The sequence below is a fragment of the Neopsephotus bourkii genome, unplaced genomic scaffold (assembly GCF_033783945.1).
Source record: "Neopsephotus bourkii isolate Nb327-2 ecotype Australia unplaced genomic scaffold, CSIRO-AGI_Nbou_v1 NB_756, whole genome shotgun sequence".
NCBI lineage: Eukaryota > Metazoa > Chordata > Aves > Psittaciformes > Psittacidae > Neopsephotus > Neopsephotus bourkii.
This window is the reverse complement of record NW_026901254.1, coordinates 944,542-959,341: the sequence shown is the minus strand read 5'-3', so window position 1 is coordinate 959,341 and position 14,800 is coordinate 944,542. Positions and strand designations below refer to the sequence as shown.

Genomic DNA, 14,800 nt, shown 5'->3' with positions numbered 1-14,800 from the left:
TCTTCAACAAATGTAAAATTACAGTGTAAGTTGCTTTTACCTTTTGTGTTAAAACTTGCCTCTGTCAGATGGAACCCTAGACTCTTTTTCACTGTTGGCTGGATTGCTGCTGCAATAACTTGTAGATGTTTTTTGTCGTTAAGCTTTTATAGCTGTGTGTGAACATTCAAGGGGATTCATCTGTGCTAATATTTAAACTTTGGCTGTAACCACTGGAGAGTAATTTATCTCATCCAAGAATAGACTTAAAAGAAATCATGTGGATTCTTCTGCACTGGGTACAAAGGGAGCCTGAGGAGGAAAGCTCAGCTGTAGATATCTGTATTAGAGGTACCCAAACTTACCTAGATTAATTCTACTCTTTCAGTACTATGCATCAAGAGCAAATAGAAACCATTAAAGCAGTAGAATTGTAGAAATGGCTGGTTTCTGCCCACTTTTGAATTTTAAGAATACAAATTGCATTAAAAAACAAATTAACCCCTTTAGATTTAGAGATTAATCTAGTTCAAGAAGAGTAACTGAGGTAGACTGACTTTCTCTAAAGGCCTCACTACTAGAAATTAGATTTCCTGCTCTCCAGATGAATCTCATGGCTTCAAGGGTAGATGGCTTGGAATTAAGACTGTAGAATGTGTATGCCTCACAATTCTGAAAGGATGAGAGCAGTAAAAGCAATGAGCCATTTGAAGAGCTGGCTAATGTCAGATGGCAGCCATGATGCAGAAAAAGGCATATATAATGCCAAGTATATTAAATCATATAGTCAGCACTCTAAAACTGCCACAAACCTGAAACAGTCCGAGTACAGAAATTTCTCATTTATACAAAAACTATTGCATGTATTTGATAACAGAAAATCAATGCGAGTTCTGTTTTATATGGAAAAAGTAGAAATAGACAATTGTAAATCTCAGATGTGTGATTGGTTGGATATTGCAGTTAGTAAAAGTATAGCATGTTGATGTTTCAGACTTGCTGTGAATCTTTAGTTACCTTTTACTATTCTGACAGATAACCTACCACGATGTGGTGCGCTGGAGAGTTTGGTAAATGAAATGTCAGATGAAACATGGAATGAGCGGGCAGTGAATCGAGTCAGTGCAATTCGCTTTTTAGAAGATGAAAAAGATGAAGAGGATAATGAAATGGTATGTTCTCCACATCTTTGCAGACATTGTGACTTTAATGCAAAGTTGTAAAAGTATCTGAGCTCTCGTGCTATAAATATTTCAGCTGTGACTGCATGCTTTTGTGGATTTTCGTAGCAGATGTTGATTACCAAAACTTTTCATATTGACTTAAAATGCCTTTTTCTTCTTGTTCTTTTTTAATTTTTTTTCTTTCTGCTTTGAATATAACTTTTATGTTCTGATGCAGGACAGTCTTTCAGTCTTTGGTTTGCTTTGTTTTCCTGTGCCTGCTCAGGATGTTTTCTTTCCAGAAACAAGATAGGATCTTTCTTTGCATCTGTGAAGCTTTACTGCCTGAAAGTATATAGAGTTTAATTTAGGATTCCAGCACTCTGGCATGTGTCTCCATTAATTTTTCCATTGTTTGTCTCTATAATTTCTATTTACAATCTCATACTTTTTCTTTATTTCTTCTTCTTTTTTTTTTTCCCCTCCTCCACCATTTGCATTGAAACAACCATAGTGTCCATAAACAGCAAGAACATTGCTCATTAGTATCCTGCTTAAACAAAGGATGTGGGAACATCTGTCACTGTACTTATAAGACCTCTCTGTTATATTGGGCTCTGCATGTCCTGAAGATCAAAACGCAACATGATCTTTAGCTTTACTAACTTTCATTAACAGTTAAAACTCTTTATAAAGGTTAAGACTACTTCAGTCAGATAGAGTTTCAGTGAGCTTCTCTAATGCTCTAAAAACTTGCTTGTGGTCTTATCCAGAGCTCAGCTTGAGATACTTCATGGCACTATTTGGGTTGTAGCACACTAGAAACATGGTCTTACATTAAAAAGTGACTATAAAAATGCGTAGTTTGTAGGGAAACAAATATTTAAGTTTTCAAGTAAGGTGGTTACAGAAACTAAATGTTTGTGGCAAGCATGTTTCGTAGACTGACTGTTAAGGGAGTTCAGAATGAGGCTTCTTAACAACTATGACAATCTGAGAATGTCCACGGAGTAACGAGTGCTCAGGTATTAATAATAACTGCTTTAAGTCATGGTGTTACAACCTGACTTGAGGCAAGAACCTTTTTAGGGGAAAAAGAAGTCTATGATCCTACTGGGGAGGAGGAAGGGCTGATTTCCAAAGTATTCTTGACCAATACATTCATGGGTCACCAGTTCTGCTGTAATATGCACAGTTTAGATTAATTAACTGAAAAGTTAATTGTATGTATATATGTTTTATACTAATACATACTTGTGCAATTATCCTTGGTGATCTATTGGTCTCTAATCTGGATGCTAACTGGGGTTTTCATAAATTTTGTTTTCCTTGTAAAGGCTTCAGCACAATGATGTTAGATGCTCTTGTGTCTAAGATGGATGAGAAATACCCCCTCTTCTTCCCTTTAAAATACTTGTTCTCAATTGACAAGAGAACCAAACTGTGTGGTAGGGCTGGAAGGCTTACAGAGCTCTAGGCAAACGTGTATTTGACACTGGAAAAGGGTCTTGTGGGATTCTTTGAAAAACCATCTTGAATGGTTTTTGATTGAACTGTGATCTTACATCACTTGGATGGGTTTTGGGGAAAAAGATAAATAAAAATCCCAACTATATTTATGAAAGAATCTTCACTTCATAACTTGTAATTGTAGTTCCCTTGAGTGGCTTTCAGATTAGTAGGTCAAGAGAGGAAAAAAATCGCTCTAGATGGTTCTGAAACCCTCTTTCGCTGTCTTTGTAAACAAGCAGCTATGAAAATAATGTTCAGTAGAGAGCATGATAGCTCGAAAAAGAAAAGGGGGGGGGAAGAGAAAAAATCAGTACCTAGTATTTGCTACATGAATGCTAAAGCCTTGAAAGTGTATGTTGTTTTTCAAAGAGACAAAGGCAAAACCACTTATTGCGCTGTTTATTTTTAGAGAACACTTCTAAGGCGAGCCACTCCACACCCTGGAGAATTAAAGAACATGAAAAAGACAGTGGAGAATTTACGGAATGATATGAATGCTGCTAAAGGACTGGATTCAAACAAAAACGAGGTCAATAATGCCATTGACAGAGTGACCACTTCTGTGTAGAGTTTCATCTCCAGGTTTTACCTCCTGTGTCTTCCCCTGCTGTTGAAATGTTCCTGTCGCCTTCTGGGACATCACTGAGCCCCTTTTTGTTTTTAACCAGAACCTGATTCATCATCTTCATATACGTGAAAAGTGCTGCCCACTGGAAGAAAGTGCCTTATTTCATCTAGGCAGTGAACCAATAATTTCCAAATCAATATTGTAATTTTAATAGTGCTAGGCTTTTTAAAGTATAATACACTACTGTATGCAGAATACAATATTTTTGTCTTAAACACAGGAGAAATAGTGCTTTTCTTTTTCAGAGTGCTGGGATATCCTTTTTCCAGTGGCTGGATGTGCTGGTGAGAAATATAGTTTTGTGGAAAATTTATACACTTTTTTATTTTTTTTGGCAGCTCAGATGATGTAAATTTTAAATTTTTGTATAGGACTTTCATAACAAGATGATGTATTTCATTTTTAAGAGAAAATTTATCTTGAGCGGTACATATTTTAGTATTTGTGAAAGAGAACAAGTTTCATGGACAACTGCATTCATTCATGTGGACCACCCATTGTGCCTTACTGTGTCTGGTATGTCATAGTAGTCTCAAACATAGCAATTCTCGAGGAAAGTGAGTAGATTTAAAATTGATCTTCTGTTTCAGATATGTTTTTCAGACCGTAATTTGTTGGGATCTTTGAAGCAGAGAACTTATGTTTATATCATGGGGTTTTAGGTTGTGAAGCACAAATGTTAGTTTTGTTGTAAACAGGATTGAGATTAAAATGACCAAACTGCTATTGTTTATTACATAATGCACTCACACTTTAACTTAGTTGTAATAAAACGTCATGTTTTGGATGCTGTGTTGCATTGCAGTCATTAGAAATTCATGCTTCCATTGTTCTTTTTTTTAAATGTGCCATCTGTAAAATAACTTGAAAAACATCACAATAGACTTTCAGAAGCACAGTATGAAATTAGTTTTATGTATTACACAAGAAAGCATGATTCGTTAAAGTGCTTTGGTGGTTTTATATAGACATATAAAACCATAATAAAATCTTCAAAAGCTTCAATAGATTTATTGTATCATTAAATAGCAATTAAAGAATGTATGAATTAATACTGGAATTACGATCATTGTTACTGTGTTGCACTTCCAGTGGTCCAATTCTGATTTCAAGGTCTTATTAAAACTGTGGGTTCTGGTTTGTTTATAAAAGTAAGTATTAACTGAGTTGAATTCAGTAAATAACAATTTTGCAAAGGGCTGATAAAGATTGATTTTGGTGTCTCTGTGTTCTGTATGTGCCATGAGCTAACAAAGACCATTGACTTGCTCAGACTTGAGCAGCCTGAGGTCAGAGCAAAGATTAGACATATTTGGTGTGAACTAATGCAATGAACCCAAGTTTCAACCTGACACTTCATGTATGGCAAAGCACATCTCTTGTTCTGCTGAACATTTTTTCCAGTAAGTATTGATTATATGAGGGTTTCTGGGAGACGATAGGAAATGAGATCCGGGAAGTCACAGTAACTTCTGTGTTTAAAATAATAACTGAAATATTTGATAATTTTTGTAATTTAACTTTATAAATTTTGATTTGAAGCTTTTACAAAAGACACTGCTTTCTTTATGATATTGAGCAAGTAGGTGTTGCAAGCCATCTGCAAATACTCAAATCTAACTTGCAAAATACCTTAATTTTTATCATTCTTCCCATCCCAAAGTTTCAAGGTATTGTGTCTTTGCAGGAGGTGCTGCAGATTGATAGGTTAGTTGAAAGGTAATGGAGTTTCATGCCTCCCAAGGCAGAGTTCTCCCAGTTGTTCTTGGTAAGCTAATGTTAAAATAAAACCAGAAAGAAAATGATGTTTTGGTATGGCTGACTCCAACCTTGGCTAGATTATATTTTTAAAGTACTTACTGGAACTGACAAAGCAAAAGTTTAAAAATGTAGGAAACTTTGTACCCAGAGTCCAAGTAAACATTGGCAAACCCGTCTGAGATGAAAATGAGTTCCTAAAAAAGACAGACCAAAGCCAAAGGCAGCAAGATTCTGTGCTCTGTGATGCCAAGTTTTTATTTGGAGGCTGCGGTTTGTTTTTAGCATCTGCTGCAGATATAAATGGGAGAGCTCCATCAACACAATGAAATGAATGTGTAAAGCCTGGATTTGGGCCTTGCCTAATACGCCACCAGATGAAAATAATTAACTGCCCATGTGCACCTCATCTTTCCTGGTAAAGTCAAAACAAGAAGTAAATCTTGTTACAGCTCTGTGGTAGGTGCTTTGTCTGTAGGCAGTTATTCTATATTCCATCAGGCCTGTGGAGACTGCGCTGCAGCCCCAAAAGCCCCAAACCTAGCCAGAAGACAGGCACTACTTGCTGTATTGGCTTTGACATGAAGTAACTAGTCAGCAGTCTGTCTGTTTTCTTTTTGTCTTTCTTTATACATTCCCCCCCCCCCCCTTTTTTCTTTTTCTTTTTTCTCCTTTTTTTCCTTGTAAATAGTAAAAGCAATGCTTGGTTTTGCTTCTCTGGCTGCTGAGAAATGGGTGATCCAGGCTTATTGCCTTCATTTGGGACAGTTTCGCGTTCCTCCTAGTGGCTAGTATTGTCTCCCTGTTGTTATCAGCCAAAGACAGGTGGTATGAATTGCTTACTGAAGGTGTTTGCCTCCATTCATTTGCAAAAGAAAATAAATTGAGCTCAGACTAGAAGCCACAGTTGATTGATGGGGAGGTTAGAAAAGCTGGAGTCCATCATAGAATCACTTAGATTGGAAAAGTCCTTTAAGGTCATCAAGTCCAACTATTATCTGAGGACTGCCAAGACCACCACTAAACCATATCACTGAGGGCCTCGTCTACATGGTTTTTGAACACTTCCAGGGATGGTGATTCCAACACTTTCCTGGGCAGCTTGTTCCTGGTGCAGCATTTGCAGCCTTACAGGCCTCAGCGTTGCTAAGTTCTGCATATTTGAATATAATACTACATCATCAAACCATCCTTCCTGCTGTCCCAGAAGGAGTATTGGTGGCCCTTGCTTTTCACTGCCACCTCTCTTCACTTACTGAATCTGTGTAATGAAAGTCTGGATGGTCGTCATGGGTTTTTTTTTTCAGTGAATACCTGGGTGATCTGAAAAAGTAGGTATATTTTCTAGTTTTCTATAGGAGCACTGTATATTGCTGTATCTTGTTAATCTCTTCTGTTTGTGCTTTTTGAGTGAGGCGATTTGAGATTCTGTTCTGCTGCAGGTAGCTCAGCAGTATATACAGTCTAATGTAGGGTGTTTGAGCTTAGCAATAAGTGATTTTTCCAGGCTGGTAAAAGCTTAAGGTATGACAACAACTGCTGGTAGTGTGGAATAATAGCATTTGAACTGTCATTTGTTTTCAGGGCTGAAAGTGACAAGTGCTACCTTTTCTGTCCCCCAGATTCTAAATGTTTGATTCACATCAGCTTTATCATGAAGGAGTGACTTTTATGTCGTTCCACACAGTAGCCTGGACCCCATCAGTGCGTCTGATCTCTTGAATGCTCCATATGTGTGCATTTTATAAAGCGGTTTGGGTACACTTGTCCTCAAAACAGCATCAGTAGAGTTCCACCCAGTTTTAACTGTATTCTATATCCAGAAAAAAGCTGATGATGTTTGTTATGCTGAAGCAGTGTTTGTTCTTGAAAGCTTGTATGGTGAGCCCTCCCTTGCCGGGCTCTGGCTTATTTCTCTTGCTGATGCTTTGAGGAGCCTGAGTAGTAAATATAATTTGTATGCATAACTTCTTCTTTCTCTCTCTACAAACACCTATTTTTATAATTGCTCTCTAAGTCTTTTGGGAGGTGAATTTAATGCAAGGGAAGAAACACTACAAAATTTGCACGCTGCTTTATTAAACAGGTAACTGGGGAAAACCAATTAAATGCACTCCACCATAGTTGTGGAGTGGATTTAATATTAACCTGTCAGTTACTGCATGTGAGTTCTCTTTATTGAAAGTCATGATTCCATAGTCTGGCAAGAACAGAAAGAACTCCCAACCAAACAACGTTTTCTGCTACCATTGTTAGTGTAGTTAGTGTAGCCACAGATTTTTCCATCCCCTCTGTGTCACTCCAGGCTTTTCACACAGCTTCCATATAATTTATATGTTGAGATTATTTTTCTGGCTTACATTCCATATTTTTGATGATCAGTGTATTGTGGGAAAGCTCATACTGGAAACTTGCATAGTGCTGTCCTTTCCAGCAAATGACTTGTCCAGGACAAGCTGATCAGCCTGCTTCTTGTCTGATACTGGTGGCTTTACTAGTCCTAGGTAAACTGTTTTTAGCTGCTTAGCTACTTAACAGGTTTCACTACTTGCTGCTTTTGAATGAATGAATTCAGCTTTTGAGAGGAGAGTAGTGACACAGCATTTAATTTTTTTAAAGTGTATTCTTTAGTATATCGGTTGGTCCTGTTCTGGTTCACTGTAAATGTCTACCTCCCACTGAGACTCCAGCACACTAGTTGTCAGAAATGTCTAGACCTTTCGTTAATGGAGAATTCATTGCTGTTCTTTACCTTGACTCCCAAAAATAAAATTACTTTTGGTTTTTGACTGACTTAATAAGAGTGCTTCCACCTTTAGTTTCCATCAAACACACAAATCTGTTTCTGTGCTTAGGTTGCTGTCAGAGAAGATGATAAAAGCTGACTGGTCTTGACTGTCAATAAATGTTCTGGCTGTTCCTTTTCTCCTAAACCAGTTGTACCTTCCTCTTTCACTCTGAAGTCAGGAATATAATCAGGATTGAACCACCTTAATGAAAATTGTGTGATTTCTCGAAGTGGAAAAGCAGGTACCTCGTTTAAAGAGAGCTCTGTGGGCTGCTTGGCAGGAGCCATCTTGTCTCCTCTTCTGGTGGATGTTGAAGTTACCATGTGTTTTATTGTCTCTTCTATGGTTCTTGTGGAAACAGGGTGGCTGGTCGTAGGTTCTGTCACAGCAGAGGGATTTGAGGAGTTCAGTGCATGTGGCTGGACAGTGCATTGTACTAACTTCAGGAACAAGGGTTTGTGGCTAGTTTTGAATTTGTAGCTTCTTCAGGGTGGGCCTCTTAGCACTGATGTTGTTAGTCTGTGACATATTAGGAAGTAGCTTATCTTTATAGAGAAGTCATCTCCCAGAAAGTATAGCATCGGTATTGTCTGTGGGGAAACTGTGGCTCCTCAGTGGTGTTTCAAACCTCCCTTGGTGTTAATACGGGGAAGTGGACAGCTGATGTCCAGAAGCCTTTGACGTTTATTGACTGCGCTTAGCTGCTTCTGGGGAATGTTGTGTTGACTGAAATCTCTGGATGTGCATCTGGAGGCATTGTAACAGTCATACCCCAAAGGTTAGCAATGGTTGCTGCATGGGCCATACACAAAAAGCAACACTCATTGCAGTATACAGATACAGACTGGGGTAGCTTTCCTCAAGATCCACAGGTGCACACGCAGCTTGCAAATACCACCAAAGCATGAGCAGCTTAAATGTCAGTTTGTAAGTATCTGCAGAATAATGCGAAGACAGGACTTGACTGGAAGAGTTAGGTTTGCGCTGAACCGAAACTCTCTTCTTTTGGTCCTAAAGCAAACTTGAGCAAATTATGGGACTGTGCCACTGATACAAGCAGTTTGATTATCTGACCCCTCCCAATAACTTGCCATTTTTACCTAAATAAATGGGCTGCATTAAACCATTTTGAAGTAACTGATAGGAGATACAATTGTCCTGTGTTTCTGGAAAACAGAGCATTACATGACTATAAACATGACTTGAATTTCTTTATAGTTTGTGGATGAAATCATGGACTTCCAATAAACAAAACCAAAACAAAATCTGAGACAACCAACAGAAAGAGTGACTTTGAATATTGCTGATGGTTTCTTTCCATTCAAAAGTGGAGAAAACTTCAAGTCTGAAGAGCATTTGTATAATGGATGTTTTTGGGATAATCTACCACATGTTTTTTTAAATATTATCTTCAGGAAATTAAAAAATCTTATCTGGCTAGTTAATACTCGAACATCTAAATTTAAAATTGTCGTGTCTTTACTGATAGCAGAGTTTCCCTGTGGAAGGCTTATTTCAACAATCTGTTCAGGCAATTTTTGTGTTGCTTCTCTACAACAAAAGCATATTCAAGGCTGCCTTTGTTGCCGCAGCATTTTGTTTAGCTTTCATTCTCATTTCATGTGAATCACACAAAGCTCTTTTAGGGACAGCCTTTTGTACTTGAAAAAGGGAATGAGCCTGAAATAGTTTTCAATTAGCAGAATTGTGTTATGTATATTTTTACTTAAAAGGAAAAGAGTGTTTATGTTCTAGGAAATACATCTTTAAAGATGTTTTCTTAACCGTATCTACTAATTAAGCTTATAATAAGTAAATACTTAACCGTATTTACTAAAAAGGTGGCAATGTAGATTTGGGGTTTTAAGTTGAATTACTAGTAGCAGGTGTATTACCATCAAAATATTCTAGGTAACTGAAAACTCGGGCTTCTACTTGCTGATGGTAACCAGGTTGTTGCTGTAAGCATGGTGTTTCATTGTCGTAGTATGGTATTTCAGAAATGTGGATGGCTTTCACGTCTTGGCTTTTATTGTTAGGGTGTTTTGGTTTCTTTTTCATCTGGTAGAATGATTTAAGGTGATATACAGCATTTGTACACCTTTATTGCCTGAGGAAAATTCATTCTCTACAGGATTTATTAGTGAGATCTTATCGGAATAGACACCTTGTACTTTATGAGAAGAATTTGTCCTTTTAACATACAGGGGCATGATACAGAGGAGTATTTATATTCCAAAGCGATTGCCTTTGAAAACATGACAAACACATTGAAAGGAGGCAAAAAGGGAGCCCACCTGACTTGCTGCTGAAACATTGAAGGAAGATGGTCAGTCTTCAACCAGTTGGTATCATTACTAATGAAGGGATGAAAAATGTATTTCCACGGAGCATAACAACTGCTAAGCACAGTAAATAGTTTTTCCGTCCAAACACTTCTGCACTTACAAAGTAGCAGTGTTACACAGTCCAAATAACCATGAAACTTCAAGTTCTAAATAGCAAATTTGCCTTCTTCCTATGTCTTATTCTAATATTTTAAGATTGTAAATCTTTGTGCTTCACTCTGTGTTTGCTACTGATGACTTAGAACATTGACCTTTTCAATCTTTTTGGGTCTCAGCTTCCCCATGTGTAAAACACAAGGAGAAACTTCCTATCTTACCTGGGTAATAAGAAGGTCAATTATCTGTAGAATTTTCTCTGTTAATATTAGGATACTTGCCTGTAGCCTATTTTGTCTCAAAGCATGGTCCTATAGTATGTAATGTAATGAGAACGAGCTAATAAATTACTTGAGTTTTGTTAGTTTTATTTTTGGAGTACAAATCTACTATCTGTTAGCTGAACTGTAGCGATTTCCACCTTGAGTGGTGATGGCAGCTTATTGACCACCTAACACAATTTTCATTAATACGTCTGAGCAAGGAGTTATTTTTGGAAGGGAAAACAAAACCAGTTAAAAAAATCAGATTGAGTGGTTGCTTCGCATTAAAGCACAGCAAACAGAGCTGTACTTTCCATCTTTTCCTTACAGCAAACCTTGCACATGACTGACCTCACTAAGAACTTGCAGCATTGCGTAGCATTTCTTAGCTTTGTCCAAAAGGTTGAGGAGAGCCAGGTATGGTAACAGCCTGGCAGTCAGTAGGTCTAGCAACAGCATCCCTGGCATTCTGTTCCACGTCTTATATTGTTACTGAACTCTAGATTAAAAGTCCACTATCTTCTTATTTCAATCCATGCCCCCTTCCCCCTTTTCTTTCATCAAAAAGGATCAATTTGTAAGAAATTATTGAAGATTAAGATTTGTTTCAAAATAATTGGTCTTTGCTCACAGCAGCAGTGTTCATTTGCTTTGTTTCTCCTTATTACTTGAAATCATAATCCATGGGGTGTTTTACTTAAAACAAGTATGTGCAAATATAAAGGCATTTCTGGTTGTTCCACTCAATCTTTTGCCATTGATCTAATCAAACTGCTTTCCATAAAGATAATGCCATCCATGGTACTGCATAGACCTAGTGAAAATGCAAACAGCTCTTCCCAGAATTGTCGTTTTGTTCCTGTTTAAAGTGCTGTACATCAATAATATTGAAGACTAAAATCTCTTAGGTTAAAGAAGGTAGGACGTGTGAAGCAAATACTGAATTTCCCTTGTAGCTGTATGTCAGCATCAGGAAAAGCATCCTCTGCAGGAGAAGACAGGCAGGGAGCAGGAGTGCTCTTCAGCTCTGTATTGCCAGCTCAGCTCCATGGGGCATAGGGAAGTAAAATCTACTGATGGATATCGGCTTGCCCCTTGTTTATACAGGAGTCTACCACAGCAATTGAATGTATGCTTAAGATAGTGAAATGATTGTCAGCATAAGCTTACTTTGAAATCTGTATCTGTTACCTTGAGAGATCAGCCTTTTACTGGTCTTGCAGAATTTGGTAGGCTGAGTTTGAGAAGTTGTTGTTGAGGATTAGGGATCGGGGTCAAACAAGGATAAGACATTCCATCAGAAGAAGCTGAATGCTCCACTGTACCTGTGGAGTACAGTGCTTATTTTTAGACTGAAATTGCTTTATGACTTCCTAATGATCTTAAAAGTTGACAAGGATTTAAACTGCCTCTGGAAATACTGTGAATGCTAGGAGATGTCACATTAGCTATTCTGAAATAAAACAGACCAAAACAGTAGCAAACAATTTCAACCAGTATGTTATTTACATATCTGATTAGAATTGCCTGCCATCCACCTAGTTAATATTAACAGGAAACAAAGCTTCTATTTAAGGATTCCTTATATACAAGGCAAACATAAAGAAATACCAGGAGATATCCTGCCTTGCGTTCTGATTTATAAGGAGCAGTGGGAGCTACTACCATGATCATTGATGTTCAGTTAATGAACTAAGATGACAGCCAGCTTGAGTGTGGTTTAGAATAACCAGAAATACCTGCTATTTATCAGCAAACAGTGGTATCTCCAAATGTCAGTGCAGTTCAAAATGTGGTTTAACAGCAAATTTCCTATAGAGGCCAATCATGCCTTCTGTGTACGATGCAAATAATCCTTTGTTGGGGCTATAATCTTTTCAGGACCCACAGAAAGATCTGTATTTTTTTCCAATGAGACTGAGATATTGTCCTTGTCTATGTCCTAATCTTTTCAGCCATCCTAAAACAAATAAAAAAAAAGTGAAAAATCCCAAGGGGAGCTCCTTCAGCACTGAAGGTGAATCAGTATGTCCAGCATTGACAGCCTTTCATATCTCCTTTACACAGAATCACAGAGTGGTTGGGTTTGGGAGGGTGTGCTGGAGATCAACCCCCTACTAAAGCAGGGTCATGCACAGGACCACGTTCAGGCAGATTTTGAGTATCTAAAGACAAAGAGACTCCACAGCCTCTCTGGGTAGCCTGTTTCAACCCTCAAAGTAAAGAAGTTCCTCTTCATATTCAGGTAGAACTTCCTGTGTTCCAATTTGTGCATGTTACCTCTCATCCTGTCACTGGGCACCACTGAAAAGAATCTGGCCTCATCTTCTTGACACCTGTCCTTAAGATATTTGTGTTCATTTATAAGATCACCTCTGTCGCCTTTTCCCCAGGCTCTCCCACCCTTCCCTCATAAGAGACATGCTCTTCATCCCTAATCATGCTTGCAGCCCTCTGCTGGGCCCTCTCCAGTAGCTCCTTGTATTTTTGGAGCCAAGAAGCCCAAAACTGGTTACAGTGCTGCAGGTGCAGTCTCACCAGGGCAGAGTAGAGGGGGAGGAATACCTCCCCCATCCATACACTTCCTCAGGCACCCCAGGATAACACTGGCTGCCTTAGCCACAAGGACACATTGCTATATCATGGTTTACTTGTTCTCCACCAAGACCCCCACGTCCTTCTCTGCAGAGCTTCTTTCCAGCAGATCAACCCCTAACCTGTACTGGTGCATGAGGTTATTCTTTCCCAGGTGCAGGACCCTGCACTTGCCTTTGTTGAACTTCATGAAATAACTCTTTAGCCTGTCCAGGTATTGCTAAATGGCAGCGCAGACTTCTGGTATATTAGCCACCCCTCCCAGTTTTGTATCATCAGCGAGCTTGCTGAGGCTACACTCTGTCCCTTCATCCAGGTCATTGATGACCAGGTTGAACAAGACTGGACCTAATACTGACCCCTGGGGAACACCATTAGCTATAGGCCTGCCCTGTGCCTCTGACTGCAACACTCTGAGCTCTGCCATTCAGCCAGTTCTCAATATACCTCACTGTCCACTCACCTAACCTGAGCTTACCTGTGAGGATGTTATGTGAGACCGTATCAAAAGCCTTGCTGAAGTCAAGCTAAACAGCATCCACTGCTCTCTACTCATCTACCCAGCTAGTCATTCCATCATAGAAGGCTACCAGGTTGATTAAGCATGATTTCCCCTTGATGAATTCATGCTCCTTGTAACTTTCTTTCCCTCCACATGCTTAGGGATTACATCCAAGATGTGTTCTGTCACCTTTCCAGGGATGGAGGTGAAGGTAACTGGCCTGCGGTTTCCCGAGTCCTCCTTGCCCTTTATGAGGATTGCAATGAAACTCTTCAGTCTTTAGGCACATTTTCTGTTATCCATGACCTTTCAAAGATGATGGAATGTGGCTTAGCATCTGCCAGCTCCCTCAGCACTAGTGGGTGCATCCCACCAGGGCCCGTGGATCTGTGGGTGTCAGGTTTGCCTAAATGATCTCCAATCCTCCTTGACCAAGAGCATGTCTTCCTCTCTGCAAACTTTCTCTCTTGCCTTCAGGTTCTGGGATGCTTGAGGGATGGCTTTAGCAATAGAGACTGAAGCAAAGAAGGCATAATAATTTCATGTGCTCTGTATCCTCTATCACCAGGTCACCCACATCATTCAGCAGTGAGCCCACATTTTTCCTTATCTTCCTTTTACTACTGATGTATTTGAAGAAGCCCTTCTTGTCCTTGGCATCCTTTGCCAGATTTAATTTCAAATGGACCTCAGCTTCAATAGTGTTCCTATATTTTCTTTCTCAACCTTAGATCTAATAGAGATGTTGACATCAAGGTGCTGATAACAGCAAGAAATCTGTGTGTGTGAACATAACTGTTCTGCATCAAAGGGGAAAATGGGAGCCAAACAAGTGTTAAATTTGAATTAAATATCTGTTTAAACAATATGAAAGTCACTGTGTGCTGCTGATTGCCTCACCATAAGCTTGTTGATATTTTATTTTTCATTAGTTTGTGTTTTCCCTCATTCTGCCACGTTGGAACATATGCATTAGTGTACCTATTTATATGGTGTTAGGCTTCTTTCTGCAATTGGATTTGTATCACCATGAGAAAATTTAAAGGCAAGATTAAAATAAAGCTTAAAAGAAATGTAAAAGCTACTTTAAAATAATTATTTCTAAAGTTCAGTGAAACTGAGGTGTGTAGGCAACCTTGACACAACTTGTCGTGTATGAACTCTCTG

The 14,800-nt window shown here is 38.8% G+C and overlaps 1 protein-coding gene across 1 annotated transcript in view; it reads left to right on the top strand.

Moving 5' to 3' along the window:
- The window catches only part of LRRC1 (leucine rich repeat containing 1), a 69,745-nt gene extending 65,411 nt beyond the window's left edge, over nt 1-4,334 (top strand). Inside the window, exons 13-14 of the mRNA XM_061354985.1 lie at nt 1,015-1,151; nt 3,064-4,334. Coding sequence (XP_061210969.1) covers nt 1,015-1,151; nt 3,064-3,222 — 296 coding nt within the window. The 3' untranslated portion in view covers nt 3,223-4,334. The remainder of the gene's footprint in view (nt 1-1,014; nt 1,152-3,063) is intronic.
- The last annotated feature ends 10,466 nt before the right edge of the window (nt 4,335-14,800 follow it).